This window comes from Oryzias latipes, chromosome 13, assembly GCF_002234675.1.
Source record: "Oryzias latipes chromosome 13, ASM223467v1".
Lineage (NCBI taxonomy): Eukaryota > Metazoa > Chordata > Actinopteri > Beloniformes > Adrianichthyidae > Oryzias > Oryzias latipes.
The window spans coordinates 10,267,771-10,293,023 of record NC_019871.2 but is presented as its reverse complement, the minus strand read 5'-3'; the positions used below and the strand labels follow the sequence as shown (position 1 = coordinate 10,293,023).

The following is a 25,253-nucleotide window of genomic DNA, read 5'->3' as shown; positions in this document are numbered from 1 at the left end:
GTTTAAAAATGGGCAGAATGACAGAAATATCTATGTACTGTGGATACTCATAAGTGCAATTTTCAGCTCAAATTCAGATTTTATAACGTTTTTACATGCTTTGAATTCAGTTATTTATCTTCAGTTTGTTTACAGTCGTAATAGTTGTCCTACTTTTTCTTTTATAATTAGTTTAAAAATAGGCCATAATTGTAGATTTCATGAACAAAAAAAATGTAATATCTGTGGATAATCATACATGCAATTTTTAGCTCTGTTGTTGATTAAAGGTTTCACATGCTTTGAATGCACTTAACTTTTCTTTATTTTTTTCCGTTTCTCTACACAGTTTTAAGAGTTGTCCAACCGAGTTTTTCTTTTATAACCTGTTTAAAAATAGGTCATAATTTTAGATTTCATGAACAAATAAATCTAATAATTGTGGATAATCATAAAAGCAATTTTTAATTCTGTTTTTGATTATCTAAAGGTTTTACATGCTTTAAATCCAATTTTTTTCTGTTTCTCTACCCAGTTTTAAGAGTTGTCCTACGGAATCTTTCTTATATATTTGAACATCAGTTTAAAATTATGCCATTATGACCAAAAGGTCCGATAACAGTGATTAATCAGATAACTGCAATTTTCATCTCTGATTCTGTTTTTATAAATAAAGTTTTACATGATTGCGTGTTCTACTGAGCTTTTGAGGTCTTCAAAGTGCTTCTGCATTTTTTTTATTTCAATTTTGTCTCTTTTTTTAACACACATACTGAGATGTTTAAATACTCTGGTAAATACAGGATGATTTTTTATTGTTATTTTAAAGTTTGTGTTATTCAAATGTCTTGGACAGCTTCTGTTACTTGATTAAAATGCATCAGATACTGTTTTCATCACCACTAGAATATTCCGATGACGTGAGGAATCCGGTCAGATTTTGTGGTCATGTAAACAGGCTGTTTATGTCTCAAACACGCTGGTAGCTAATAAAAAAAAAAAACATGCTGGTAGCGCAGCGGACAGGAACTCAAACAAGCTGCTCTCTGATTCTGCAGTTTTATGCACCTCAGTGACAAACCTGTGCTTTTTGGTGGTTGTGACGGGGAGGGTTTATTTTTAAACGACAGTCTGCATTGAAGACTCTCCCAGCAAAAACGCAGTTTTTGGGGTGTCTCTGACAGCAGCTGTGTCCAGTTAGCCGGCTAAGTTGCTAGTACAGTTAGGCTAATTCCCCCCCCCCCCCCCCCCCCTCTCTTGGTGACGCGGCGCAAACATACTTAACTATTTCAAGTGACAATGTCTGCGGCTACTCCTTGACAGCGGTTGACTGGTTTCCCACCAATGACATGTATTCGAGAACTCCAGGTAAATTTTCTCACGCTGTTACTGTTAGCGAAGTGATAAAGTTAAGCTAGCTGCTAATTCGGTTGCCGTTTGTTATTACTTTGTAGTTACTTTGCGATGTTAGCTTAATGCTGATGCTAGCACGCGACAAAACTGTAATATTAGCGCTGGATTGAACCAAATTTGTTCATTTTGCTGCGTTGACGAACGATTTAAATTAAAGCGGCCGCTTTTTTATGTATTTTTTTATTTTACAAACAGCTAGTTCATAAAAATAACCCGTCTGATTTGTTAAATCTGTCTTAGAAGCTGAAGAAGGCAGATAAGGAGCAGGGAGACCCCATGTTCAAGCTTTGGGTGTGAATATCTCAACACCATGTCCCTCCTGCTCATATCTTTTGTCGTTTTTCTGCTCGTGTTTGTGCTGTTGTGCATAATTTCCAGGTAAGAATAGTTTTTTGGGGTTTCACAAAGTAGCCAATATGCGTGATTTCTATCTGGCTGTAACATTACTCACTGAAGAGACTGAATTATTGTTTTATTTTTGCTGTCAGATGGCTCATCTGCAGCCTGGCTGTGCGAGCTTTCCAAGCTGCTCTGAATGCAGAACTAAAGATCAAATCAGTTGGGTTTTTCTCCGTCCAGGGCGTAAGCGTCCACTTCCACCAGCACCATACTTTGGTGAGACAAACAGTTTGCTTCTCATGTATTTAACAGTTCATTCAGTGTTTGTTTAATTCAGACTATGTACAAATACATGATGTACACAGATCCATATTAAGGGTACACATCTGTTACAAGATGTTGAATCCAACTACCTAAACCGGTACATTTATTTTCTAACTCAAAAACAGAATTTAAACATCCCATTTTGTAGTCTTGTTTGGGGAATCTCTTATTTATGACATGTTTGCAGCACACATCATGCTATTCCCAGCATACAGCCTGCCCTTCCAATCCACACGTGGTATTTACTTTAATTGCATCCTCCTTTTCTACACCACCCTAGTAATTTCATCTGCAACTTTGAACACCCCCCTAAATGATGGGAGTCTTCGTAGCTTGGCTCTTCTCCTTCGTGCTCTGGTAGATTTTGGTGTTCGTAAAAATGAATGGGTTTTGCATTTTCTTCAGTGGCTCTTTAATCTACTTTTTTGATGGACACAACCCTAAAATTTTTCTATGGCAGGAAATTGACAGGATATGGATTTCAAGTAAGCTTCTAAACCAAGATTTACCGTAAGTCTGCATTTGTAGTTTTATTTTTAGGCCAATATTTCCTGCTGTTAACAACCGTTTGACTCCTGAGCATTGTTTCTTGTTTTAGGAGATACCTGGCATTGTGTGTTGGCGACACCAGAATTAGATTTGACCTGCAAGCCCCTGTGGGACCTCTGTTGAAGACGAGTCACGGAAAGGAATCAAGAAAGATTTCCCTCAGTCCCAAAACACTACGCTTCCTGTCACAAGTACAAAGGCTCTAAATCAGACAGCTCTTGTCTGTTTTCTCACTTGATGGCTGTGCCTCAGTAGCTTTTCTTGTGCTTACAGCTGCTGTCATTCCACTTCAGCTCCATCAATGTGATGGTTCTGAACCTTGCCTTGTCAGAGTCTCTGTGGCACATGACGGTGACTGGAATTACCTTGTTGCTCGACCATCAAAACAAATGGTACGATTTTTGTCTTCTCCCGGCTAGCAGAAATTTGGCCTGGTCTTTGGTAAAACTTGAGGAAGCGATCGACTTTGTTCCATTATTTTTGTTTTAAATCTTTGGTATTATATATATGTTTTTGCAGGTTGGCATGGAACCTTTCATTAGCCCAGTTAAGCAGCAAAGTGCTCAAGAGCAGTCAATTGGTGAGTTCATTTACTTAACTTTAAATTGATTAAAAGTATTTTTTTAAGTAACTAGCACATTTTTCCAAATTTTCTACTTACAAGCCCAATTCATTTTTATGTAAATAAGGAGAACCTGGTAATCTGCATTAAAAATATCGATTTTTAAAAGAAAATTCCTTTTAGAAGAATTTAGCCATAAGAGTTCAAAAAATAAAATTAGATCAAGTTTTTCTCAAGGTGACTGTGATTCCATTTAAAGGCATAGTTTTGTACCGCTTTCACAGATTGTTTGGTGTGTGTAAAAGCATAAAAAGATCCTATTGTGCAGGGTCACAGTGTTTGTTAATGAAGTTTTCCGTTGTAAAATGTTTTTCATGTTGCCATCATTTGTGTCATAAAAAAGCCGCAAAATAAAACGCAAAGCAAGTTCCTAGTTCTGCTTATAGCTCATGGACCCACATTTAGCATCAAAGTTTTTCCTGCAAAATTAATTATTAAAGCTTTGTCTGTTATCCACACTAAACTAGCATATTTAATCCATAAAATAAAACTGAGCTATGTCATAAGGGAGTTAAACTCTCTCGTTCTTGAAGGCCTCTACACTGCTGGATTTTTTTTTAAACATTCCTGCCATACCTGCTGCTGGACCAGGTGTGTTTTCACAATAAAATCTTTCAAGGGCAGGGTTAGTTAGAAAGCAAGCAGTTGGAAGCAGACGATCTAAAACCCTTTAGAAATAAAAACAAGTCTGCTCGAACATTTCATCTTAGACTTTTTTCCCATTTCAATTAGTCATTCTCTTATTATGCGATCATTAATTGGAGTCAAGTGTCTGACACTATGGTGAGCAATGACCTTTAGATAATACTTGTTGCTTAAGTACGGTAGTTCTTTAGTTCTTTCTAACAATGTTTGTGCAATGAGCCACTTACAGCTGCTGCTGAAGATCTAATAGATGAGCAATCCTGGCATGAAGCAATATGTCTAGTGTTTTTCTTCATTGTGTCTCGTTTCTACAAAATCAAATAAAAAAGAATTAGGGTTTGTCACTTGTAGCACGCTATAGCACTGCACTTTTGTGGCTGGGGTTACTCCTTTCACCACATCCTGAAACACAGAGTCTGCACTTGTGGAACAGATTGTTTTATGACTGTTTAATATCAAGTGGCAGGATTTGTCAACTTTGTTGATGTCTGATGAATAAAATGCAATGAAAATAGGTTTAAATTGTAAAATCAAATTTCTATAACGTGCTGTGAAACCATGTTCTCCCCGTGCATGCGTGGGTTTTCTCCAGGGACCCCGGCTTCCTCCCACCGTCCAAAAACATGCTTCATAGGTTAATTGATTACTCTAAAAAGTTTCCATAGGTGTGTGGGATTTGTGGCCCTGCGACGGACTAGCAACCTGTCCAGGGTGTCCCCTGCCTTTGCCCACAGGTGGCTGGGATAGGCTCCAGTAGCATGTGACCCCGAAAGAGACGGATGAAGTAGATGAATGAATGGAAAAAAGGAATCATGTGAAAGCCCTTAGCATACAGAGGATCAGTCTGAAGTGAATATACATGACCCGCTGGCCTGCTCTTGTTTGTAGGACATTTGTTTGGCAGAAGTGGCCCTTAGCCTGCTGCTTTCCGGAGATATGTGCCTCCCAGAGATGAAGCCAGGTTCTCTTACTCTGAATGTGAGGACGCTGACAGCCGAGCTGCACGAGGGGCTGTTCCTCAGTCACCTCCTGCTGCCCCCCGCCCCTCTAGAGAAACAAGATCATGATGGATCTGGTGAGTCAAAGTTCAGCTTTCAACTGCACGTCACTTTGAGAGAAAGTAAAGCACATCATCAAGTTGAATTCCCCTGACTTATCTGTGCACTAACATATTAGAAATGTCAGTTCTTTAGAAATGCAAGACAAAGAAAAGTCAAATAAATTGGAGGTTTAAGTTGACAGAACTGACTAACTTTGTTATTTCCTCATGAAAAGTGTTTTTAGGTCTGAAAACAAAGTCTTACTGGGTTAGAGTTTCTGCAGAAAGTCACAAGATTATGTGTTCTTAGGATAAAATTCACAGCAAATTAGTTTATATCAGAAAGGGGATGTTCTGTCCCCATTTGTTTCATGGTTGAGAATCACATGCAGTTTGAAATAATTTGGCTAAACTCACTTTAAGTGGTGATGTAACAAAACAAAATTTCTTTTTTCATCTTTTTCAGAGTGTGAAAACGAGGAGTTCGTTCAGACTGAGTCTGTCGAATGGTTTCACCAACTGCTTCCTCACCACGTCAGCGTGGAATTCGACAAGACAAACATAACTCTGTCCATGCACAGCCAGAAGAAGTGAGTTTAATACTTTACCGCCACAATAAAAGCATTCTTTGCTGCTAACTTTTGTTACTCCCTTAACAAAAATCTGCTGATTTAAAACATTTTCTGTTGAACATTTTCCAACTGCTTACAGACACCTGAACTGGACTTTGAAGTCTCTAAGAATGTGCTACGCACATGACGATGAGCAGCATCCCCTGAAAAGCTTCACTCCTGAGCTGAGTTTTCCACAGAGCAGCTTGGAGATTGTTCTTGATGGTTAGTAGACATTTGGAAAAGAGGAAAAAAGTATAGAGATTTAAAAACAAGTAACATCCCTATTTTCCATTTATAGATGGTCTTCTCCTTTCTCAAAGCAGACAGCGAATTCTTTGTGTTAACAGTCTTAAGACGTCCCTTCAGGTGAAGCAGATTTCTATAGTTGCATGATCAACATAAAGGTCCTCCAGTGTGTGTTTTTTTTTAAATGTTGTATTTAAAATCTATCTTTGCGTTTTAAAATGTAGGTTACATCCCTTGACATTTCGGGGTCATTTATAGTCAACACTTGCATCATTCACTACCGTCACCAGGAGTTTGCACACTGGTTGAACCTGTTTCCATGGAAACGGCTAATTCACAGGAAGGCAGCGCACAGAAGAAGGTAACGCTCCTGCTTTAAGGCACCTCTCTATGGAACTGAAATGATGTTTTCTCAGAGTGAGAAGTTGCCACTGCCTGACACTCTTTTCTCCTACTGTCCCTTTCTGTGTTTTCTCCGTAATTCATTCCATGTTTTCTTTTTTCCATTTCCTCACATCATTTAGTCCATTAGATTATCTGCCCACCCCTTTTTTCCTCAGGCGCCTCCCCCATCTGGATGCTCCTGTGATGATCAGTTCCTCAGTGTCCAACGTGAACGTGTCTGTTCAGCTGGGAGACACCACGCCTTTCGCTCTGGGCTTCATATCTATTGATGCAGGTACGTTCTGCTGTAATATTAAACATCCGATACCAATCTGTTGATCCCACTTTGGAGATTTTACTTGTTCTAACATTTACCCCTGGCTGATAGTTTGAAAAATACTGCTGTTCTTTGGAGCATTTTGGACTAAGATTTGTCCTACCTTGTCTTCAGAGCTGCAGCATCTTCTCGACCTTAAAGTTGACAAAGACTCGGAGTCCCAGAATCTGGTTCTGCACCAGAGGGCAGCAGTGTCCCTTGAAAACTTCTGGTGGAGAGTGGGTCAGGGCTCTCACATTCAGCAGGCCCCCCACCCTCCTGGTAAACATGTGTGGGGTGAAGCACTAGTTCTAGATTTCCTCAGTCTCCAGGTAAAAACAGACATTAGAAATCTTAATAATAAAAATGTGTGCCTTTGCTTCATAGCAAATTGAGTTTTCTTAGTTTTGGCTTAGAAATTGTCCACATATGAGTTATTTCTGAGAAAACTGACTAATCCAGATCCCATTTTTAACTTTCAAGCATATCTTAATATCAATAAGTGTCTTTTTGTGTGTCTAATGTCCTTTTTTGTTCCTAATTTTAGGACATATTTATACTGCAGCCTTTAAAAAAAAGTTTAGATGGTGATATTTTTTGTAATCTGTATTTCTAACAGGGGAGTTTGAACCGACCCCACACGGAGACAAGTTGCCACGCTCCTAGTCTGAGCTTGGAATCGAACCTCAAGGGTCTTCAAGTGGAGCTTTCAGAAACGTGTGCACTGTGTCTCTCCCGCCTGCTCTCCCTGGTGCATCTCCCCCCTGACACAGAGCCTCAGCAGCCAGATGCAGCTGTTGTGTCTCCCGCTGGTGGCACAACGGTCCAGTCTTCTTCTTCCTTCTCGCTGCTGCAGCTGCTCTTCAAACTGGACTGCTGTCTAGAGGATGTTAATGTGTTCACACTGTCAAATGTGGCAGGTAAGGGTTGTTTGGAATACAGGGAACAGAGACACCCGCAAATACGCAGAATCCGCAAATACGGAGAGCCACCCCCCCACCTCTGCGGCCGAAGTATTTAGGGGAATAGATTGTATTTTAGTGTACTTTATAATGCACATTAGAAGTGTCGCTCTGTGCCTTTAAACCAGGAGCTCATGCTTCCTCCTTCATCAGTTAAGCGAGAGGGCATCTTCTTCTAGAAGAAGAGGCCGGTTTCATCCATATTAAAGATCGGCTCTGGATGATAATTATTCTCCGCGATCATCTTCTTCAGCATTTCAGGATGTTTTCTGGCCGCTTCTGAGTCAGCTGTTGCCATTTCTGCATGCAGGGGCACAAACTTTGGTTATAGCAATTCAGGAACCGGTGGTAATAGCTGTGAAATGTTTTTTAGCAGCCAGCAAGGAAGCCCACAGGCCGGTGTGCTCTTCATCTCCGCTCCCCGCCAGCGTCTTGAGCTGTCTGAATTTTTGTGATGAATCGGAGGAGTCACGTGACTGAAAAAAAAAATGTGCGAATACGTGAATCTGCGACTATAGAAACGCAAATAAGCGGGGGAACAGTATAAAATGTTTTAACTTGATGGCTAAAAGGCACAAATTGAGCCATTGCTGTAGATGTTCGTCTTTGCTTTTTTTTGATTCACCAAGCATAAAAGACAGTCTCCTCAATGGTGAAAGTTTTGTTTTGTTTGTAGGAGCTGTGTCTTTACGGACAGACTCTTTCAGAATCCTGAGTTCTGCCGAAAGCTCCCGAGTCTCTCTGCAGGGGTTGAGCTTGTCTCTGGTCAAGACGCTCACAGAGAACATGGAAACCTGCTGCCCTGCCTCTGAAACGCTCAACCCTGTCGTTAATCTTGTTGCCATAACTGTTTGGTATCACATCACCACACATACCTTACAGGTAATTTGTAAATTAATGTGCTGTTTTGTCTTTGTGAAAGCTTTTTTTTGTTGACAATGCACCTGTTTTCGGATTTCCATTAGGTTCAGTGTGACGGCAGGCTTACGGTTGACTGGTCTCCACTGGACCACATGACCTTTTATCAGCACCTGACTGAAGCTCAGGCTTGTTGCCGTATGCTGTGCGCAGAAGCAGATGGGAATAAACCAGGGGCACCTGCGGGCGGCGACGGAGGGTCAGGTCAGGCGAAGGCCTTGTGCGTTCGTCTTGAAATGAGCTCCGCCCATTTAACAGCCCACGTCGGTGAGCAGAGCTACATTCTGCTGCTCATTGACGAGCTTTCAGCGTCAAACCATGCCGGGACGGTTCACGTGCGCACGCCTTCACTGATCTTCAACTTTGACGGCAACGACATCGTGTCCTTCAATGGCCTGGACGTGGAGGCGCACGCTGAGCTGACGGAGCTGCAGATGCACAGAGAGACCTTCTCCTTCCTCACCACTCCTCACAACCGTGTCTGGGTCTTCACATGTCCATCTCTTTCCATTGAGTTTCCCTACCAGTACAATTTCTCAAGGACCTTTGACAAGGCCATCAGTGTGCAGAAGTGGCTGAAGTCTCTCCACCGTCCCAATCGGACCTCCACGGCTGAACGTCTTCCTCCTGATCTTGTCTTTAAAGTCGCCCAATTTTCTTTCGTCTTCCTGGATGATGTGTTTGAAATCAAGCTGCGTGACAACTACGAGCTCATGAAGGACGAGAATAAGGAAAGTGCAAAGCGTCTGCACCTTTTGGATAAGAAGGTAGCAGAACTTCGCAGGCAGCATGGAGAACTTCTGCCTGCCAGAAAGATCGAGGAGCTTTACAGTTCTCTGGAGAAAAAGCACATAGAGATCTACATCCAGCGTTCACGACGCCTCTATGTAAACACTCCCATGAGGAAGTCGCTGCTGACCTGGACCATCTCTGACTTAGAGTTCGTAGCACTGGCTGATCATTCTCTTCATGGGCCAGAGAAAGTGATGGAGCAGCTCAGAGACCTTGATGGGATCAGTCCTTTCCCCCGGGACGGACTTTCTCTGGTGATCCAATGGTGCCGGGCTGTCAAATTTAAGCTGTCTGCATTTTTGGGTAAGTCCATGAAAACATAGGTTATTGTTTTGCTTTAAAACATAGTTTTTCCAGGATGTCTTCATCTTCTGACAGTGAGAATTCGAGACTATCCACGCTACCTCTTTGAGATCCGAAACTGGGAGCTGTCTGGACGTCTGTTGGGGACAGAGCAGGACGGACATCCAAGAGCTGTTCGCAATGAAACCATCCCTCTGGGCCTACCATGGGGAGATGTGACTGTCCGCAGAAATGTGCCACCACTCAAGTTCTACTACGATTTTAGATGTAAGCCAAACATGTGCAAACATGTGGCAGAACTAAATGTTCTGCCACTAACACCTTGGTAGCATTCGGATTCACCAATTTAGGAGTCGGTTAGGCGAGCAGTATTGGAGTTATCCAGCTGTACAGTTTTAAGCCAGATGCCAGCTCAGACGAGGAAAACGATGACTTGCATGGATCTATTTGTCTGCTAGTGGATGCATCAGAATGGAGCAGAGCAGGGAGCTTGCGGCCCGCCAACTGTAGCACCTATATCACTGCCACGGGATTTTTCAAACACCATTTTTTTCATCTGCTCCTGATTCACAAAATTTTGAAAATGCAGTTTTAATCTTAATTTTCTTTATGTATGTCCTCAATCATGAGAAAAGAACATGTTAAAAACACCATTTTCATGTGAGTGGTTCTTAAAAGCTTCTATAATAATTGTAAAAAAGAGGGTTGACCACTTAGTGGAGTCTTTCTATTGTAGGTTATTTTAAAGAACCTAACTCACCTGATAAAGGTGGAACCACTGTAATGTATTCATTTTGTAGCTATAGGTTATAAACTGATACTTGATTCGAATTTAAATGCAAAAAATTCCGACTTGATTTGGATTTTCAAAAAGCGGATTGCTGTAACACTTGGTTTCTCTACAGTTGTGCAGGACATGTCAATTTTTTCAGGATAAAATGTTGAATTTTAGTTGCCTTTTTCCACTTTCTCTATCACTTCTGTATTTGCAAACACATTTGTTATATTGGTATTTCAGAGACTGTTGGTTATCTCACACCTCTGTCATTCAACAACAAATCACAAATTCACCCAGGACATCATGACTGATGAATTAAAAAAAAAAGGCTTTTAGTTTATTCACCATCTAGCTTGCCCCTGGAACTGAGGTCCTGTATTTATTACTTGGATTTTAAAACGTATTACAGCGTTGGTTAAATGGTCTACTGTTATTTGCTCATGAAGAAGTGCGTCTTTTGCAGCCACCATCCAAAATTACACCATCGTGTGGGGGCCGTGCTGGGACCCTGCTTGGACTCTGATCGGCCAGTCAGTTGACCTTCTGACAAAACCCACAGTTGACCCGTCTCCTCCGCTGACCTGGTGGGATAAAAGTCGTCTCCTGCTGCACGGCCGCTGGTTCATGGACATTGAACAGGCTAATCTTCATCAGTTGGCTACTGAAGTAAAAGTTTCCTCCTAAATGCCCTGCTTTCTATTTCAATATCATTATTGTAGAAACTTTATTTGATCTAAAATGTCTGATCTGACCTTTGCATTCGTTCTTACAGGATCCCTATAACACCACAGAAAATTTGCATTGGGAGTGGTCCAGGCTGAACTTTGACTGGACCCCTGGTCAGTTTGTTTTCAAAGGAAACCTGAACGTTAATGTTAGGACTGCATCAAAGTAAGTGCGGCTGCTTTGGAAAAATGAGTCTGTGTTTCTAGACTGTGAGTTCATAACAGAAGTCTGTCTTCTATTCTAGGTATGACGAAATCTGTTTTTTAAAACTGCCCAACCTCTGCATGACCCTTGACCTCCAGTGGCTCTGTCATGGCAACCCCCATGACCATCACGCTGTGATGCCCTGCTGTGCAGAGAACATTGCAGACGTGATTTCCGGTCTGCCTCATGACTCCTACAGAGCTTTCCGCTCTGAGAACCTCAACCTCTCCATCACCATGGACCTGAACCATCACAGTGGCACAGGTGAGTGTAGCTGCATCTCCTCTTGCCTTGCTAAACTAAACTTTTTGCACATTTTGCACACATGCCTTGTTTAAACTTGTGTCTGTGTATCCTTTCTAGGGCCTTTGCTGCCTCGGATTTTGCTGTACAGTAGCACTCTGCGCTGGATGCAGAACTTCTGGGCCACCTGGACGAGTGTGTCTCGACCAATCTGCAGAGGAAAGCTCTTCCAAAGCCTGAAGCCGGTCCGCAGAAAGCTCGGTCAGCACTACAAACAGATGTCCTACACCGCCGCCTTCCCTCAGTTAGAGGTTAGCATTTTTTAAGTGTCCTTCAGCCTTGGAAGCTTTTATAATGTGTCTATGTTTAAATGTTTAATTTTCTTAACATGTGGTGTTTTGTGTGGTTTCTACCTCCAACATAGGTTTTCTACTGGGCTTCCGTCGCCCAGCAGAGAGGAATCCAGGTTGAGTGCAGCAAAGGGAACGTCTTTACTCGTGGAACACAGAGACTTATCTCGCAGGGTGAGACTTCATGCAGGGTCTGCATTAGACTTAGGCATTCTGCATCTCATTTACATGTTTGTCTTTTATGCGTCTTTCTGCTCCGTCTCTGTCGCTTCGCAGCTGGCACTGTGATGAGAAGGTTAATATCTGAGTGGAACGTGACTCAGATGGTGAGTGAACTCTCTCAGGTGACGGTTCATCTGATGGCGTCTGCCTGGGATGAAACGGCAGAAAACCAGGTGAACGCTCAGAGGAAGAAGACCCATCTCGTGAGCTTGTCATCTCTGAGCTACCAGCGACAGAGTAAACGAATGGATGAGGTAAAGTCCAGAAGAAAGAAATCTACTCCTCCCCATAATCTTGATGAAATCATACCTTTTTTTTTTTCTTACAGGAGGTGTCAAAGGATGAAACAAATGCCTCCTACACTCACAAACTGCGCCTGGTGGACCTCCGTGCTTCCTGGACCACCACAAACAGAAACGTAGCTTTTGGGCTTTACGACGGATATAAAAAGGCTTCTGTGCTGAAGAGAAATCTCTCCACCGAAGCTTTGAAGGGTCTGAAGATCGACACTCAGCTGCAGACCAAGAAGCTCAAGCGCTCTCCATCCTACTACTCTCCAACCACTACTCCCACCACACCCGTTGTGCCCACTCTGACTCGAGCAGAAAAGAACCAAAACGAAGGTGAGAAGTCTTTTTCAGAAGAGTTCACTGGCAGCTTTTAAACAAATCATGCACAGTTTCTTGAAAGACTTGTTGAAATGTCAGTAATTGCATTACAGCAATTTTTTTTTTTAGTTTTTACATTTTTTTTTTAGTCACAGGGACTTTTGCAGGGTATGAAACATTTAAGTTTATGCCGTGGTGCAGCGGTAGGGCGGTCGCCCTCTAATCGGAAGATTGCAGATTTGATTCCCGCCCTGCCCACCCATGTGTCGAAGTGTCCCTGGGCAAGACACTGAACTTCACCTTACTTCTGGTGGAAGGTTGGCGTGTTGGGCAGCGGAGCCGCTACCAGTGTGTGAATGTGTGTGAATGGGTGAATGGGTTTGTGAAAGGTAGAAAGCGCTATACAAGTATACTGCTTCCAGACAGACTGTTTCTTTAGAGCTGCAGTGCTTAAGTGTTCATTCACTTTTAATATAAGGGTTATATTGGTGGAGCTGGGTGGGTGAAGGAATGAAAAGGGGGAGGGAGCTGTGATTACTTTGTGTAAATGTCCTGGTTTTTGTGTGCCAGTTTTTTCCTTTTTTTATAAAGTTATTCTGCTGTTATGAGCATTTCATTTCTTTTACTTGTATGTAAAGCACTTTGTGCTTTGTGATGAATGAAAAGCGCTAAACAAACAAAGTTTGAGTTTGAATTCAAACTGGATTGTTGTACTATAGCAGGAGACCATCTGATGTTCTATGTCTCCTAATCTTCTCTGCTCTGTGTTCTCTTTGAGCTCCTTTGACCCATTTGTTTTCCTCTTCTGCAGGAACATCAATGCTGCAGAAGCTGATTGAGGAAACCGATAGATTTGTGGTGTTTTCAGAAGAGGACTCCGGAGTGAGCGACCAGTTGTGCGGCACGGCAGCCTGTCAGACTGATGATGTTTATAACCGCAACTGGTTCATCGAGTTGGTCAACTGTCAGGTAGTTTGACTCAAGCGCTTATGGTCTTGTGTGGAGTTTGCTGTTTTTATACATCATCCAAACATGAAGTTAAAGTTGGAATAAATGAGTGCACAGTCAACTACAAAAAGCTGAAACTTTAAGCTCATGAAGCCTGAGCTCTCTTTGCAGTTGGATTCAGTTGGGCTTTGGAAGATTTCAATACCTACTATTTTCCAGATGATGCTCCGCGGTACGGAGACGGCAGGCTGCGTGCTGGTGTCTGCTGCCAAAGCTCAGCTGCTGCAATGTGAGCACCACCCTGCCTGGTACAATGACACCTTAAAGCAGAAGACCACCTGGACCTGTCTGCTGGACTGCATGCAATACTTTGCAACCATGGAGCCCAACCCGTCTGAACAAATGGACAAGCAGCTCTGGTTGGAAGTAGGTTCTTCTCTGATCTGATTGTGACCAACACAGACGTATTGAAAAACGTTACGTTCTAAACTCCTTCCATCTATTTTCCAAACTTGCTGAATCCCTTATGAGGTTGCTGGAGCCTATCCTAGCTGCTGTTGGGTCTTTTGCTTTCCTCTTCAGGGAGGTGTTGGAGAACAGGTCACATGAAAAAAAATTAATAAGCAGGGGGTTAATTTGGCCACACAGCTGTTTATTAGGGTGGCAGGAGTCAACACAAAACCCAAGGAAATGAAGAACCGAAATAACGAAGTGTGACCTAATGTTTTGTATAATTAAAAGAAATTCTCAGGCTTTGTAGCTGACGTAGAAGTGATAGAAAAACAGACACCAAAACACAACAACGGTTAAAAATGTTACCAAAAATCACTGAATTATCTTTGAACAAAAGGACAAAGCTTGAATAAATTTAAGGAGAGGAAAACCAAAGGCTTTCTCAAGCTTTTGCCAGGCAGACAGCTGGGGCAGGCTGACAAACAAATGAATCTCAGAGGTTTCTAGAAGCTTTTAAACTTCCCTCCCAGCCTGGCGATTGATGGAGCAGAAAAGCCTCATTCAGCTCTGCAGTAGGCGGAGTCAGCAGCAGTGGATGGACTAATAACCTATAAACTAATGATCCTATAAACCGTGTTCTTGGACTGTGGGAGGAAGCCGTACATTCACTAGGAGAACATACAAACTTCACACAGAAGGGTCCCAACTGGGACTCAGACCAAGGTCTCTAAGGTTCTCAACTAAATGAAGCACTATTTGTTTTTTACTGACGACTTTTATTGGTTTTATCTGTTCTTATTTAAATGGAAGGCCAAGTCTGTCATACTTATCCTCTGAGCTGAGCTTCTTCACCTTTACAACGCTTCAAGATGTCATCTTGGACTCATTGACTTTGGGTCATTGCTCATTCCACCTCTATATGAAATCTGCTGCATTTGATTCTTCTAGTTTTGACCTGCTGATGAGCATCACACGGCTCGGTTCCTTCATTTACTGTGACCTTTACCGTGTTCAGGTGAAAAACATAGAGGAGCACCGGCAGCGGAACATGGACTCCGTGATGGAGCTGATGGAGGGCGGTCAGGCAGTGGGAGGAATGGTTAGCACCACTACAGGTGTGGAGCCAAAAAGTTCAAACCCACAGCTGTAAAGACTTGTGCTTCAATGCACAAATGATCGTTTTGGCTTGCACTCTGCCGTCTGTTGACTTTGTCTTATCCATATTTTCATGGCTTCTTTTTGGAACTGTAGATTGGAACCAGCCTGCTCAGGGGAACGAGTCTCAGCAGGTTCAGCGGATCATCTCTCGCTGCAGCTGCAGGATGCACTACATCAGTTACAGCCACGACATCAACCCCGAGCTCGCCACCCAGATCAAACCTCCAGACTTGAGGAACAACCACCAGAAGGAGGACCTGCTCAACAAGCAGGCTGGTAAGCTAAAGAGAACACCAAAATAATGAGGTGAATCTGCAGGCCTTGTGTAAGGTTTGTTTGTCCTTCTAGGGGCTGTGGACACTTTCACTCTGATACATCACGACCTGGAGATATCCACCAACCCCGTTCAGTATGCTATGATCCTTGACATCGTCAATAACCTGTTACTGCACGTGGAACCAAGGCGCAAGGTATATGTGAGGCTTAACTAACTCAGTCAGTTGCTTTCACATCCACATTCACCTGCCTTTGTCTTCTCATTCATCTTTGCTGATTTATTCTGGGCTTTTTTTGTCCGGTCCTCAGGAACACAGTGAGAAAAAGCAGCGTGTGCGTTTTCAACTGGAAATCTCTAGTAACCCGGAGGAGCAGCGCAGCAGCATCCTGCACCTGCAGGAGGCAGTCAGGCAGCACCTCGTTCAGATCAGACTCCTGGAGAAGCAGATTTACTCCATTGTTAAGGTGAGCGGCGCCATAAATGATCTCCACATCAGACAGAAAACAATGATCCATGTTTGACCGTTTTGAAGGGTTTGATTAATCCTTTTGCAGTTGAACAGAACAACTGAATTACTGATCTCATTAAAGAAATGCCTCCCAAAATGATTTTTTTTGTTGATTTCATCTTTTTTCTTCCTTTCGCACAGATAGCATAGATCCAACAAACGTAAGATCAATAAGATTAATGGTTAGCAAACCTGCTGTGTTTCCCTTAAGTTCACCCAAGCCAAAACTTTGAAAACAAAGGGATTCTAAAACACTGCTGCTAGTTTAACTTGCAGTCGATGTAGACAAAATCAGTCTTCCTAAATGCTCCCTTAGCCTCCTGCTTGTCTTTAGTAGTTCTATTGTGTTTTTAATTGTGTCTTGTCCAGTGTGTTTTCATGATCACTAGGAAAGGAAAGAAGTTTGGTTACAAAACTAAAAGCATTTGTTTTTATTCTCTCCGGTTTTCTAAAAGTTTTTGCTCTTTGCTGTTTTTGCAGGCTCAACTGGAGGATCAACCCAACGATGACCTGACAGAGCTCCACAACACACTCCAGAACCAGCTGAACCAGGAAAAAAATGACATGCAGATGAAGAGCGAAGAGCTCAACATTCTCATCAGGTCTCACATCCACATTTTTGCAGATCGAGCCGCCAGAAAATAAGGCCCTCAAGTAAAAATTCACATTTTTCTGGCCAGGTGCTTTAAGGATTTCCAGCTGCAGCGAGCCAACAAGCTGGAGCTGCGTAAGCCGCCAGAGGACGTTAGCGTGGTGCGGAGGACGGAGATCTACTTCGCTCAAGCTCGCTGGTGTCTGACGGAAGAGGATGGACAGCTTGGCATTGCTGAGCTGGAGCTGCAGAGGTTTATGTACAGTAAGGTCAGCAGAATTCACCTGTTTTCACGCAGATTTTCTAAAGTCCCATCAGTTTCCTCCACTTTTTACATTTTATAAGTACTACCAGTTTATTTAACACTAAACATTGTCTCCTCTAGCTGAACAAATCAGACGACACAGCAGAGCATCTCCTGGAGCTTGGGTGGTTCACTATGAACAACCTTCTGCCAAACGCAGCTTACAAGGTAAACGCATGAGTCAGCTTTGGAGTTTTACGTCTGTTTAACTCTTTAGCACCGGAGATGTTGCCGATGACTCCTAAATTACACACGCTCTTTGACAGTTTCTGCATAAAATCAGCTGATTCTGACATGGAGAAAATCAGGAGGGAATTCTTCATGTCAGAATCAACTGGAATTACGAATGTCAACCCTCCAGCTCCAGTGTTAAAAGGTTAAGGAAAAGATGAAATATTATTTCTAAATTTAGCAACAGATTTGTTTGGGGCTTCTCCTGAAAACTGCAATAAAAAAGCACCTTTGTGAAAATGGCTTAGTTGTCACTGTTGTTAACTTCTTTATGCCTGTTTTTTTTCACGTGCAGCGGGTCAGGGTATGTAAACTTGTTGCTTGATGTCAACAGTGTGACGTTTGTGCTGACTCCATCTTGTTCGCTCTCACTGAAGGGCTCCTCATTGAGTCATTACCAGTTCACCCCACTTTTAAACCGTTGCTCCATTTGTTCTCGTCGTTTGGAAAACCATATGTTTCCTGTCAAACCAAAACAGCTTTGTTTTCCCCTGTAGGTTGTACTTCGCCCTCAGAGTACCTGCCAGTTGGGCCGCCAGTTTGCTTTGCGAATCTTTAGCAAAGTGCGACCTCCTGTGGGAGGCATCTCTGTGAAGGAGCATTTTGAGGTGAGGAAATTCCCTGTGGGGCCTTTTTAAATAAAGGTGTTTTTCTTTTAAAGCAAGGATTGTTTTCTTTTTCCAGGTGAACGTGGTGCCTCTCACCATCCAGCTCATGTACCAGTTCTTCAAAAGAATGATGGGATTTTTCTTCCCAGGACGTAATGTTGAAGAGGAGGAGTACACTGATGAAGAAGACAAGTCTAGGATGGTTACTACGGGTATGTTTTTGTGTTATGAAGGTAGTACTATGAGGGAGCATCACCATCTAACTCAGTGTTTTTCAATCTGTGGGTTTATTGATTCCTTTTTAAGGCACTTTAATAAGAATGTCTGCACTGCGATTTTGCCACAACTTTGGCCAATTGCTCTCATTTTGGAAAAAGTTCAACCCCTTAAACGGCGTTTGCCAATCATTGTTGGAGGCTTAATCCTATCTGATCAATCAGACGCAATAACGTCCTCACTTCCTTGTGCCAACATGGCCCGTAACGTTTCTTGTTTACAACATAAATAACGGCTAAAGATCATGTTTAGCTGTGTTGCTTCCTGGTGGAATCCAGTGTCAGAACGTGTAAAAAGAAAAAGTCTCTCCAGCCTCACTGTAGTTTTGGCACTACATCTCCCATGATTCATTGGGTAAATGTGACAGCATCTCTTACTGCACTTCTGGTAACTGTCATGAAATATGGAGCAGTCTGTTCTAAGAGTTTGCCGATATTCTTCATTTATCAACTAAAACTAAGATAGATAGATGGATAGTGTGGTAATTTGTGTGTGTGTGGGGAGTAAAGGGTTGCAGGGTCTCCCAGAGGCTCAGTGCTAAAGTCAGTGTGTTCTCTGCCACAGGTATTCCCGTCAAGCAACGCTCAGATGACACTATGACTCCCAGCAAAAGTGTCACTCAAGGATTGAATCGCACTGCCGGTGTCCGCAAGTCGTTCAGGAAAGCTCCAGAGGTGTGTGGAGGGGGGGGCAACTTCATTCAAAACTGGTGCATCGAAAACTATCCAGAACCGACTAATGTGCTCAACTTCTCCCTCAGCATCCAGTGGATGACATCGATAAGATGAAGGAGCGAGCTGCTATGAACAACTCCTTCATCTACATCAAGATTCCCCAAGTGCCTCTGTGTGTCAGCTACAAAGTGGGTTTCTGTTCACATTTTGTTCACATTTAAGTCAGAGGTGTGCTCCCATTCCACACTTTGCACGTTTGCACGCAAACATGATCTATAGTTCTCAATCTAAGTCACGGTTTTGTTTTGTTTTGTTTCTGTTTTTGTGTCTTAATAATAGACAAATAATTAGAAAAGTTAAAAGATTTTATGCCAAATGAAAAAACAAAATAAAACTTAAAAACAAAATAAATACTTTTTTTTTAAAAACAGGGAACATGGGTTTGACAGCAAATCTGAAATAAGAGAAAAGAGGTTTGAAAATTGTTTTAGTTTTTTTATCACAGACATCTTACTTTGTGTTGTTTTCAATAGCTTCATTTCTCATGCAGTTATTGTGAAGGATTACATTTATGGCATGCTTTTACTTCATTTTGACTCCCCTTTCTGTGTGCTACAAAATGCAAACCCTTACACACAGTATAGTAAGTATACTTAGTCTATGCTAAAAATGAGGCAGTACACTTGAAGTTTGAATTTTTACATACTATCTTTGAAACTTAATTGTTCCAATTTAGTCTGAAGAAGTATTCACTAAGTATACTTCCTACAATGCATGTAAATGGTGTAGTATACTAGCTTTTCATGTACTCAACGATACTTAACAGAATAAACTTCAAGTGTAATGCTACTCCCTTATGTACAGTATGTAATGCAATCTTTCCCCATTAGCAGTTTTTCTTTAGATAAACAAAGAAATCTATCTTTATGGTAAGAAAAACAATCCCACCAAGAATCCTTATTTTAAGAACATAAAAATTAGTTTTCTCACTCTAAGATTATTTTACTGTTGAAAAGCTTTCTTGATAAGATTGTTTTTCTTGCAAGACAGAAAAGAAGACAGATTTTCTTGAAACAAAGGTGTTTCTACTTTCCTAAGATTACATTTTTGCAGTGTACTGAAGTACAGAAAGTAGTCTTGTGAATAAATAATACATGAATAAATGTGTTTGTGGCTCAGCCCAATGAATGAACCTTTAATAAAGTGAATGAGCCACAGGAGGCTGTTCAGTCAACAGCAGCCTGTTTTAGCGCCTTTGAACATGGCTCAGGGTGATTTTTAGTTTGATTTCTGACTGTGTTTTGTCAAAGCTGCATAATTTGACATCATTTTTACAATTAATTTTATAGTTAATTTTTACAATTCTAAGAGTGTTGTGGTTTTTTTTCTTCTGCTTAACGGTCCAGTTTTATTTTGAAATGTCTGTTCAGGGAGAGAAGAGCAGTGTGGACTGGAAGGACTTGAACCTGGTCCTGCCTTGTTTGGAGTATCATAACAACACCTGGACGTGGCTCGACTTCGCCATGGCTGTGAAAAGAGACAGCCGGAAAGCGCTTGTAGCACAGGTACACCGTTATTTTTGCTTTAGTCCTTGAATATGATTCATATGACGGAGTATTAGGGTCACCATACAAAACAAGTTCATTTACAAGAAAAAGACTGAAAAGTTAGAAGGAAAAAATGTATACTTATACAAGCAGGAGCGTGAGGGAATATTTGGGAATATTTAGGAAGATGGATGTCGTCTACATCGACCTGAAAAGAATTTGCAGGAATCTGGGTCCCTTCAGAAGGAGATTCTTGACCCAAAAGGAGTGGATTTCTGGTGGGTGTGCTGTTTACGCCGTCTGCAGTTTAGTTGCAGAAGTCTTAAGATAAACTAAAGCCTCGTGGCATCACCATAAATGGCGGCATGTATTGTGGGTAGAGGCTTACGCCACCAACTTTATTTTCAAAAAGCTTTTTCCTTGTGAAATCATGACTTGTTTCTCAATATTTTACGTATTATTTCTTGTAAAATTACAGATTTTGTCTTATAATTTTATGACTTTATTTGTAAAATGTTGCTTTTTTAAATCCTATTTTATTACTTTATTCTCTTATTTTTTGACAGTTTTCTTATACTTTTACAACTTTATTTTCAAATATTCATTAAATTTTTGTCTCATGGTAGCCCTAATGTTTATTACTTCAAAATAATGCAAGTTGTTTTAATTTCACATAAATGTTCATCTTAATCCTAGTCTTTGCTGTAATCCCTGATCTTTTCTGCTGCACAGATGATCAAGGAGAAACTTCGCCTGAAGCCCTCGTCAGGCTCGGACCTGCGGGGAAAAGTGTCTGAAGGGAAGGCTGACAACAGCCTGCAGCAGCAGGAGGAAGATGAAAAGGCGCGACTCCTCATCGGCCTCAGCTCTGCAGACAAGAGCTCCGCCAAAAAGAGCATCTTCAGTCGCCGCAAATGAAAGCCAAGCCGCACACGTCCGCGGGGCGGGAAGCGGACGGAAACATCACTCTGTCTTTGTGACTCCTGTTGACAAAAGGGGATCGCCTTTTAAATAGTGTTTGAGGATACACCCTTTTTGCCAGCTGAACTTCCTATTTAAAGAGGTAGTCCTGCTGTGTTTTCTGTCCGTGCAGGCAAACCCGGTGTCTTCAAGTATTCAATTCCTTTCTTTTGTGTGAGTTATGCTACTATGGAAATCACTGCGGCTGCAGCAAATGCAGTTTGGAAGATCACACTTCACTGGTGAGGACTTTGTGCATCTGCTGATGGACAGATGAAAGCGGCACTTCCTGCTGGCTCGGGAAAACGCTGAATGTCAGATTCTGTGAAAGCAAACTGAGAGCAGCTTCATCGCTGTCGAGGTCTTGAACCCTCCAAGTTAATATGCTACAGTGTGTTCTGCCATTTCAGGCTAAATGTGGCTGTGTGAATGTTGCTCTGACATGAAGGCCTTTTTGTTTTTCTCTCACGTTGGTCTTTTTATTTCGGAGTTCCCTCCCCACGGTTTGCTTTTTTTTAATGTTTCTCACCTCTGTGCAATTTATCAAGAACCGCAGCAAGACATGCTCCCGTGTTGTACAGCGTGACACTGGAATTGTGGGGAAAACGTTGCAGCTAATGGCAGTATCTGTGTGTTTTGTGATTTTTAAATAGCAAAGCACTTTTTAATCCCAACGGTTTTGATATTTTTGAAACAACAGTTGCTTTCTGTTGTTCCTTATCGTCTACCTGAGCTCTTGACATTTCCCAGTAACTGGTTTTACGTTCCTTTCTTGTTTATCAATAAAAAAGTGTTAAATGCTATTTAGTTTGTGGGTCATGAATAGAAAAAAACAACAGATTAATGATTGAAGATCTGACGGATAAGACAGAATGAAACTGATTTTTCAACTGGTGCAATGAAGAATGACAAGAATAAAAAATGGTGTCAGAAGCTGGACAGCCTTTTTTATTTTACTCTACAAATTATTTTGATGTGAAAATAAATCAATATGTGAATAAATGAGACATGTGACACTGGATTGTTCTAAGCCTTTTCTAATTTTGCAGCTAAAGCAATTCTAATAATGTGTCATTTTTTTTCGGATCGTGAAAAGATTTTTGTCAAATGTGCCACCGATAGTTGATATATATTTATAACCATTGTCCTGCGTCTTTTTTCACAAAGTTAATGCCATTCATATTAAACAGTTGTAGCTTTATCTGTATGGGAGAGCTTCTGAAGACACGCTCTCCATGTCATGTGACCAATCTTCTGGCCAGGACTCAGCAGGAAAACAAAATGATGGCTTCTACATTTACAGTCAGGACCATAAATATTTGAACAGAGACACATTGTTTCTAATTTAGTTTCTGTACATTACCACAGTGAATTTTAAATAAAACAACTCAGATGCCATTGAAGTGCAGACTTTCAGCTTTTATTCCATGGGTTGAACAAAATCATTTTCATAAAAATGTGAAAAATTAAAGCATTTTTTAAACACAATCCCTTCATTTCCTGGGCTCATAAGTAATTGGACAAATGACTTCCATGCTATTGCACGGGCAGGTGTGGGCAATTCCCTTGTTATGTCATTATGAGTGAAGCAGATAAAAGGCCTGATTAAAGGACTCGTGCTTGCATTTTGAAGTTGCTGCTGTGAACAGACAACATGCGGTCAAAGGAGCTCTCCATGCAGGTGAAAGGAGCCATCATTAAGCTGAGAAAACAGAAAAAAAACCATGCGAGAAATTGCTACAGTATTAGGAGTGGCAAAATCAACAGTGTGGTACATCCTGAGAAAGAAAGAAAGCACTGGTGAACTCAGCAACGCAAAAAGACCTGGACGTCCACAGAATACAATAGTGGTGGATGATGGCAGAATCATTTCGATGGTGAAGAGGAACCCGTTCACAACAGCCAACCAAGTGAACAACACTCTCCAGGAGGTAGGCGTATCAATATCCAAGTCTACCATAAAAAGAAGACTGCATGAAAGTAGATACAGAGGGTACACTGCAAGAAGCAAGCCACTCATAAGCCTCAAGAATAGGAAGGCTAGATTGGACTCTGCTAAAAAGCATCTAAAAAAGCCAGCACAGTTCTGGAAAAACATTCTTTGGACAGATGAAACCAAAATCAACCTCTACCACAATGACGGCAAGAGAAAAGTGTGCAGAACGCGTGGAGAAGCTCATGATCCAAAGCACACTACATCATCAGTAAAACACTGTGGAGGCAGTGTGATGGTCTGGGCGTGCATGGCTGCTAGTGGCACTGGGACACTATAGTGTTTATTGATGACGTGACACAGGACAGAAGCAGCCCAATGATTTCAGAGGTGTTCAGAGACATCCTGTCTGCCCAGATCCAGGTGAATGCAGCCAGACTGATTGGGCGGCGTTTCATAATACAGATGGACAACGACCCAAAACATACAGCCAAAGCAACTCAGGAGTTTATTAAAGCAAAGAAGTGGAATATTCTTGAATGGCCAAGTCAGTCACCTGATCTTAACCCGATTGAGCAGCATTTCACTTGTTGAAGACTAAACTTCAGACAGAAAGGCCCACAAACAAACAGCAACAGAAAGCCGCTGCAGTAAAGGCCTGGCAGAGCATCCAGAAGGAGAATACCCAGCATCTGGTGATGTCCATGAGTTCAAGACTTCAGGCTGTCATTGCCAACAAAGGGTTTTCAACCAAATATTAGTAATGACCATTTGGTTTTCAGTTATTTCATTTGTCCGATTACATACAAGCCCATGAAATGAAGGGATTGTGTTTAGAAAATACTTTAGTTTTTCACATTTTTATGCAATCTTTTTGTTCAACCCATGGAATAAAAGCTGAAAGTCTGCACTTTAATGGCATCTGAGTTGTTTTATTTAAAATTCACTGTGGTAATGTACAGAAACAAAATGAGAAAGAATGTGTCTCTGTCCAAATGTTTATGGTTCTCACTGTATGTTCACTGTGATTCTAAATAGTCCCTATGTGTGAATGTAAGTGTGCGGTTGTTTGTCTTTGTGATGGACTGCCAGGCTGTCCTCCACCTTCACCCTTCAGTACTTGGGATAGGCTCCAGCACCCCGTGACCCCAAAGGGGGAACAGAGCGGGTTCAGAAGATGGATGGACATGTTCACCAAAAACCAGCCAGTACTTTACAGTTGACTTTAAAATGACTTGAGGTAAGACGGCACATGAACGACCTGGCTTGTGTTTATAAGCACCAGCGGAAAGGAAGGATCCATTTTGGTTGCCTGTAAATTAAGAGCATTAAAGTGAATCTGTTGAGTAAAGAGAGTTGAAAAACACAGGGGAAGTAGTGTGATTGATCACTCTTTGACTTCTGTGAAAAACAAAGCCCATTAAAGGTAAATTCTGACAACATTAAGATCATATTTCATCCCCTCTACACCAGATTTCACAAATTAGATTTGCTTTAACTTATTTTATTGGACCTACTATAGAGTGACTAACCAGATTTTTGTTCTGGGGGTCTGTGCCTGTGTTTACCATGGGCTGAGAAATGTCCATTTGCACTATAACAAACCAAGATTACACCTTTTGGTCCAATAATGTGGATTCAGTTCATATCACATGGGGCCAAATGCAGATTAAAGTGAGTTCAGATCCCACAATTCCAAAAATTTCATTTAGATTTCTACAAAATATACTGATGCAGAACTCCTGATCCAGATCAGATGTAAATGATTTTAAGATATACCTAAAAATAATTCAAATATGAAACTCAAATTACCCTCATTTTAACTTGACTTTGATGATATTTGAATGGGTTAAAACCACTTGAAGCCATGTAAAACAAGACAAGATGGTCTTCTCCTAAGTCACACATTTCTTCTGTTTTTACGTCAAATATGCTTCAAAAGAACGAAAAAAATCCACTTTGTAACAGCAAAGGAGTTTTCTCTGGATGTCAGTCCTGCTCCCAAACACATCCCGAATAATGTTCAGCCCCTGGTTGACCTATTTAAGAGGTTCCCTTTCAATCCCACTGAGGCCAGCCATAATAGACCAGAAAATTGAAGACCGGATAAAGTATCACTATTAAATGGCTTTAATTAGGTAGCAGAGAAAAAGTGCCTAATCCCAGCAGGGGCTCCACTTATAATTGCTGTACTTATTAAAGTTGAGT

At 41.5% G+C, this 25,253-nt stretch overlaps 1 protein-coding gene across 6 annotated transcripts; it reads left to right on the top strand.

Moving 5' to 3' along the window:
* Nucleotides 1–1,225: 1,225 nt before the first annotated feature.
* kiaa0100 (KIAA0100 ortholog) lies at nt 1,226–22,131 on the top strand. Of its 6 annotated transcripts, none has more exons than XM_020708173.2 (41): nt 1,226–1,347; nt 1,633–1,770; nt 1,881–2,007; nt 2,516–2,565; nt 2,654–2,795; nt 2,878–2,996; nt 3,124–3,184; nt 4,760–4,946; nt 5,377–5,500; nt 5,622–5,746; nt 5,823–5,890; nt 5,995–6,131; nt 6,331–6,449; nt 6,606–6,802; nt 7,090–7,390; nt 8,109–8,314; nt 8,398–9,445; nt 9,521–9,712; nt 10,687–10,889; nt 10,996–11,114; nt 11,194–11,417; nt 11,517–11,707; nt 11,821–11,920; nt 12,023–12,222; nt 12,297–12,591; nt 13,388–13,545; nt 13,744–13,950; nt 14,993–15,092; nt 15,229–15,411; nt 15,484–15,605; nt 15,721–15,876; nt 16,401–16,522; nt 16,601–16,781; nt 16,898–16,984; nt 17,343–17,351; nt 17,545–17,655; nt 17,732–17,867; nt 18,496–18,605; nt 18,692–18,793; nt 20,036–20,170; nt 20,885–22,131. In XM_020708173.2, exons 2-41 carry the CDS (start codon nt 1,703–1,705, stop codon nt 21,068–21,070), a joined length of 6,708 nt encoding a protein of 2,235 aa, XP_020563832.1. In that variant the 5' UTR covers nt 1,226–1,347; nt 1,633–1,702; the 3' UTR covers nt 21,071–22,131. The 6 variants fall into 6 exon arrangements, 5 of the variants coding, with proteins under 5 accessions (XP_020563832.1, XP_020563830.1, XP_020563833.1 ...); XM_020708171.2 differs by having other exon boundaries at nt 6,295–6,449; XM_020708172.2 differs by having other exon boundaries at nt 1,251–1,347; nt 1,636–1,770; nt 6,295–6,449.
* Nucleotides 22,132–25,253: the final 3,122 nt, after the last annotated feature.

What these genes read in the sequence shown, in the direction of transcription:
- kiaa0100 (XM_020708171.2), top strand. Translation starts at nt 1,703, where the DNA reads ATGTCCCTCCTGCTCATATCTTTTGTCGTTTTTCTGCTCGTGTTTGTG. An exon ending in CTCGACCATCAAAACAAATG is followed by an intron (nt 2,997 to 3,123) that starts GTACGATTTTTG and finishes ATGTTTTTGCAG; the next exon opens with GTTGGCATGGAACCTTTCAT. An exon ending in AGATTTACTCCATTGTTAAG is followed by an intron (nt 15,877 to 16,400) that starts GTGAGCGGCGCC and finishes CTGTTTTTGCAG; the next exon opens with GCTCAACTGGAGGATCAACC.